Below are 6,480 nucleotides of genomic sequence, written 5' to 3'. Positions count from 1 at the left end.
ATGTCTGACTTTATTTGACTGGCGACCGCCTTATTATGTGTTTCGAGGGAAAACTAAAAAAAGATGCAAGTTTGGAAATTTTTGATATCGTGATTTTTGAATGACTTTGGTATAATTTGTATTATAGTTTCTTGACCAATAAAGGATTTTTAATGAAACTTGGCAAGTATGCCTCTTCTCGTAGCCTGTAAAATTTCGAGTGGTTCTGATTTCTACTTTATATTGAGACACCATTTTACATTTTATAGGTAATATATATATATATATATATATATATATATATATATATATATATATATATACATATATATATAAAATGAAAGAGAATAACAGTTTTTTAAATGCATTTTAATTTATTTGAGGTACTTTTAGGACATAAAAAGCAGAGAAATATAATAGACTTGATAACAAAGCGTCAAAAACGCAATAGAGAAAATAGCAATTTAAAGAGAATCAGATTATATAATATATAATATTTATATATATATAATAATTTTATATATATATAAAATGAAAGAGAATAACAGTTTTTTAAATGCATTTTAATTTATTTGAGGTACTTTTAGGACATAAAAAGCAGAGAAATATAATAGACTTGATAACAAAGCGTCAAAAACGCAATAGAGAAAATAGCAATTTAAAGAGAATCAGATTAAAGAGCAATGGATTGATGCTCAATCCAAAGACTCAAATGCTTAATAATCCATATTAATACGATTTCGAACAACAATTTTATACATGTCAGCTCTCATAGAAAGAAACATCTTTATCTATGCCAAGCTATCAACACTTCAAAGTCAAATCATCCATTATTCTACAAACAAGATAACATAAAAATTCTGAATCAAGTGGTGTCGTATTCAAATTCATAGTGGAGATAAAAATGGGTTTGGCATAATTAAACATTTTAATATTCCATATTGACTTAATTAATCAGGATATACAACGACGTGCACTTACTTGCAGGTCAGACAACCCAATTCCTCGTGGGCTCATTGTTGTAATGGAAATCTCAAAAAATGACACAAAATATTGTCCATTACAAGTGTTAAACTAGGCCCATAAGAAAGCCCAGATGTCAGTCCGGCATATATATGTAGACGCCGATATACAATATTTCTGATCTTATCGCAAATAACGATTCTTTAATATATCTTTTGCATACATTACTCCAATAAAAATATGTGTATTTAGTGTAGCTAGATCTCTTCTAAAATAATCCACTATTTTGTTTTATGAAAGGAAACAAACAAATCATTATAGAAAGTAAATATATTAGATATTAAGGTTGGTGATTAAAAAAGATTTTTAATTTTGTCTGTTTTAAATGTTTAGATTTGAAAGATGAGCATAGTTAAAAGGTCATAATATTAAACTCTACATGTCCTTACAAGTGCCAAAAGAAACTAAGACACATACAAGCATTTAAATAGAAAACAAGATGTTCAATTCATGAGCACTCTATCCATGTATCTGGTTTGAGGCGACTCAGAAACTAACATCTAGATTTCTTCAAATATTGAAAATATCAACAATTTCACAACAATCAATAGCATGGACAAAATAATGCAGGAGGGACAAAAAACAAGAAAATCGAACGTCTCTGTCTCCCCCTCACAACAAATTCCATCCAGTGTCTTGGAAATACTTCGAAGCTTAAATCCTGAGCAAGGTCCGAAAGCTTGCAAGACTGAGACAAAAGATGAAAAAGTAATTTTTAAACTTCCTGATTTACAAGATGAGATCAAGGGTCGTAATTATTACAACTAATTCGATTATCTGTATAATATCCTTATCTCATAACTATCAAAATTTTGCGCAAATAAAACAATTATAAAATATTAGTAATTTAGTATAAAAAAATATGAAACCACAACAATGTTAGTAATTTAGTAAAACTTACAATAATTTTTAACCAAGTAATTCCTTATACATATAAAAAATAGGAAATTGAATATTTTTTATGGTGATTAATGATCATGAAGTATCCACAACAGAAATGAATGATGCCATTTATATGAAATAGCCAATATATATGATCTGCCACCTCAAAGAGGTTACTTGTCTGATGAAATATAAACACAAGAAACTGAACCATCATAAGACAATGTGATTTGTATCTAGAGACCATTTATCTCAATAACAGCAAAATGATTTCACAATTTAGACTTTGAATTTTCAGGTTCATTCTGACATAAAACCAGACTGACAGCGTAGGTCACATGTTATATGGATATACATTCTCTACCTACTTCTTATTTAATTATGCCTCACATACAGATGCTAATAAATAGCCTCTGATATGTATTTTCATGCAACATAAGCTTCTTGGAAAAAAATAAATAAATAAATAAAAGAAAATAAATTTAAATTAAAAAAAAAAAAAAACGCCAAATAGAAGAAAACTTTTTTTAATGTACTATATCTGGTAGAGAAAAAAAGAAATATATATTTTTCTTCGAAAGACTTTCAGTGGAAGTTTTCTTTCCTAACGAAATAAAACTTTTCTTTTCCTTTTTGTTGCTTCTGTTTTTTGACGTTACAAATTTTATTGTTACTTTTAATTAATTTTTTTTTTAAATCTCAGCACTTAACAGAATAAATCGAGCAAAATCGCACTGTCGGAAATCCGACAATAGTCGGAAGATTTACAGGCCAGATAATGATGAGAAAGAAAGGGTGTATGGATTTGACAGATGAAAACCGAGAATAAAAGTAGCATGGTGTCACAGAGCCAAACTCACCACCCAATGCCTGGCTGAGAAAGAGAGGTCATAAAGCAAGTGCACAAGCACTGAGACATCCAGCTATGCAACGGGTGTCGTATCAATTGGATCCTGGAATTGGCTCCCTGATAATGTGATATTCTTATTCTCTGATTTCATTTGACACTTCTCCATAGCCTTTATTTCTCACCATAAAGACATAATACCAGACAGCCAATGGGCCACACATACCAAATCACAATGTTAAATTCATATTTCATTAAACTTGCAAAACATTATAAAATATTAATTTTATTGAGCGTTCAATTTTATTTTTTTTTCAAAAACTATGAGCTTTGACATTTCAATATCCAACTCTCAGAAAATAATTTATCACATTTTTATTTTCGGAAACTAAAAAGTACACAATTAAATAACCTTTAATTTCTTATAAAGCACATAATGTCGAAACCTCTAAGGGCTTCAAATGACCACATTTTAAGAAACACAAATAATACTCAAGCGTATTCCATACACGAGAAAGAATTTTATATCAATTCATGGAATGTCAACTTGTATGATCCACTGACACTTCTTTATGACCGGTTCATGTCATTATAGGAACAACATTTTTCCTCTCATTACACATTCAAATAACTTCACTTCCTTTTCCTAGAAACGTCTGGCAAATTTTAAATGATACATTGAAAAAAAAAAAAAAAACATGAAAAAAGAAAACAGAGAAAAACAAAACATAATATTTAAATTCATTACTGATCAAAAGGATATGGAATGATATGCTTTCTCGCTATAATATCAATTAGAAATTACAATAAAAGAGGAAAAGAAACAGAAATGACAATATAACTTCAAATATTATGAACCATACTCAAAAGGAAAAGCAAAACACATTAAAAAAATTATTGAATTTATCCACTAAATAAAATACTGAATTGCAAAAATAATAGTTAAAAGAGTAAATTATATTCCAATATTTGATTTCAAAAGCAAGACTTAATATAAATCACCAAAAACAGTTTTTTTAAATTAAACAAAAAATACAATGGAGGATAAACATCAGCTTTCAAAAAATATATTTTCAAAATGAAGATCTATCATTGAAATTTGATTTTAAGTTTACCATTTGAAAGACAATTTTTTTGTATGTTTGTGTCCCTTCATTACAATTGCTATAGCAACCTTTTTTTAATGAATAACATATTACAGACAAACCGTTAATACGCCTTCATTACTTCAAACACATTAGAGATAGGTTAAAAGAAAAATAAACATTGTAGCTGGTTTGTGGTAAATATCAACATATCTTTGTTCACTTTCATTTTAATAATTGTGATTCAGTTTCTAATTAACTCGAAAAATTTTTAATTTGCATGTACGAATAGTTGAAGGAATGGAATAGGGTGAATTTGCATTACTTGCGTTCAGAGAACATGAACACACCAGTCAATATCATTACACACAGTCCCTCACAGATATTGGCTCATCTAGTTAAATCAACAATCACTTCCTTATTCCTTTTTATAAAAAACTCATTTATTTTTTTAATCATTAGAATTTTTCCATCTAAAAAGTTTTTGCTCCTTGTTTTATTTTTAAAAATTCAATTTCTTGCTGACATAAAGCAAAAATTATTTTGGTAAAAATGAGTGGGTAGGTTTATCAAAAAGAAAGAAAAGAAAAGGGAAAAGAAAAAGTAAAGGGTGAGCCTTTATAGGCTTGAAGGGACAGAAGGGAGGGAGAGGATGTCATCTGTTCCTTACATGAATTGTGACAATGATATAAACCAATAACAATATAACATAAATACTGTGAATTGATGAAAAGTAAATCTTTTCAAGAAGGCAGAGTTTGGTCAGTATTGTGATTGATCACTTGAACCGCTCTGTCAGAATTCACACTAGTCCGAGGATTCATATGTTTTGTAGTGCTAGTGGTGGTAGTTTTGATGGTTGTGGTGGGTTTTGGAGTGGTAGTTGTAGCATATGGCGTAGGGGTAGGCGTGACAGGTTGTGGATGACAGCTAACAGTTTGGAATGTGGTCAAAGTAGCCTGTTCCGAATGGCCCATGTAAGAATAGTTAGCTGTCACTCTGAAAATAAGATATTTTTAGAATGTGAACTTTTGTAAAGAGCAATCATATACTTAATATAAGAAGTCCAAACAATAGCAACACTTATATGTAAGACAATGCCTGTAAATGCGCTATTAAAACTTTTGTTTTTGACAGCCATGTACTCATTGTGCACATGACTGTTGTGAAAAATGTGAGTAGAGATTTTCTCTCTCCATGCCATCCAAAGCTGGAGTCAAACCAGGGACCTTCATTTCAGCCACAAAGCCACAACATCACTAATTATTTCCATAAAGTAAGAAACGAAACTGTAACTTCACAAACTGGCATAATGTTGCCCTATATTATCCAGGTTAGCAGAATAATTACAAAAGCAGTTCAAACAGGAAAAATAGAAAGGAATAGAAATTGCGAGAGGCAAAGAATGACATATGTAAGTCCCAATATGTACATGATAGGTGAGCGGATAAGAGAGGTGGGGTTTCTTAAAGAGGGCTGATGATAGAGAAGCTGGAGAGTAGCCAATGTCTGCAATCAACATGACCTGAACAGAAATAATCTAAGTCATCACAATTATATCAGCTTTGTAAGAAGTGTTGCAAGAAGCGATATATAGGGTATGGAAATGTTAATAAACAGTTGCAAGCAAACCTAGCTGAGATTTACTTTACTGACTTTTTAAAAAGTAGTCTCCTTTGAGCCATACAGCCATACATGAAGTCAGGGTTTATCCTAGTTTCTACGGAATTGAATGAACTACCTTTGGATAGAACGCTAGTCTACTCGCCAGATCTAACAGTCCCAGCAAGCCAATCACTATTGGTTGGACAGGGTAGTCAGAAAGAAATCTCAGCTTCACACAGGATAAATCATGGTCCTTTTGTCTCTGAAATTATGCTATTCCAACAACTACTGCGTTATATAATATTAACTCCTGGCACGATCACTGACCCATGATGTGTGGTAGCAATGACCTGTGCTTTCACAGTACAAAACAATACCCTTCCTGCAACTTGATTAAATACAAGCACATTGCCTATAAGCATATTATTTTTACTTCATGATGTGATGCGATGCAGTAATGAGGATAATACAATATATAACTGCATGTGACAATTATATTCACAATAAATTTAATAGAGAACAATAAAGTGAAGATTTTTTACACTTGTATTTACTGATACATAGTAATTTTTGTTTACTTATATACTCTATAACTTAATGCTAGAACCCCACACTTACTCAAATAATATTGGCAAATTGTGTATCCATGACCAGTTGCTCATGCAATGAGATCTGAAAAAAATGGAAATGAAATTTATAAAATAAAACATTGACTGAGTTGCTCCATTATTTTAATGCTGCCACTATCTAATTTATCAATTTGTTGTCCACGACAATTGATCCCTATATAAACAAAAAAAAAAGAAAGAAGAAAAAAAAGAATACATTTTGGCATACAGGCAATTAATTCTTTCACAAAATATACTGAGCAATAACCCGAAGGCACAACATTTAAAAATGAAATAAATGTAATTAAAAACAATTCCAAGTCACAATACCTAAAGGGTTGAAAAATAAAAATATTTCTGAATCAAATGACTTACAATGTGACAGGTTTGTTTGGATTTATATCATTTATTGGCTTTTAAAAAATTCCACTTATCAGAACTACAATTTGGT

At 30.4% G+C, this 6,480-nt stretch overlaps 1 protein-coding gene across 2 annotated transcripts in view; it reads right to left on the bottom strand.

Moving 5' to 3' along the window:
- Positions 1-527: 527 nt before the first annotated feature.
- LOC144965486 (transmembrane protein 106B-like) overlaps positions 528-6,480 on the bottom strand; it is a 49,906-nt gene continuing 43,953 nt past the window's right edge. For both annotated transcript variants that reach the window (XM_078900870.1, XM_078900869.1), the window contains exons 6-7: positions 6,040-6,093; positions 528-4,815 (exon numbers count right to left, since the gene is read on the bottom strand). In XM_078900870.1, coding sequence (XP_078756996.1) covers positions 4,560-4,815; positions 6,040-6,093 — 310 coding nt within the window. In that variant the 3' untranslated portion in view covers positions 528-4,559. The remainder of the gene's footprint in view (positions 4,816-6,039; positions 6,094-6,480) is intronic.

The sequence above is a fragment of the Berghia stephanieae genome, chromosome 2 (genome assembly GCF_034508935.2).
Source record: "Berghia stephanieae isolate SIO BIC M18660-M18661 chromosome 2, UCSD_Bste_1.3, whole genome shotgun sequence".
In the NCBI taxonomy this organism is placed as follows: domain Eukaryota; kingdom Metazoa; phylum Mollusca; class Gastropoda; order Nudibranchia; family Aeolidiidae; genus Berghia; species Berghia stephanieae.
The sequence above is the reverse complement of the archived record's forward strand: the minus strand, read 5'-3'. Positions and strand labels throughout refer to the sequence as shown.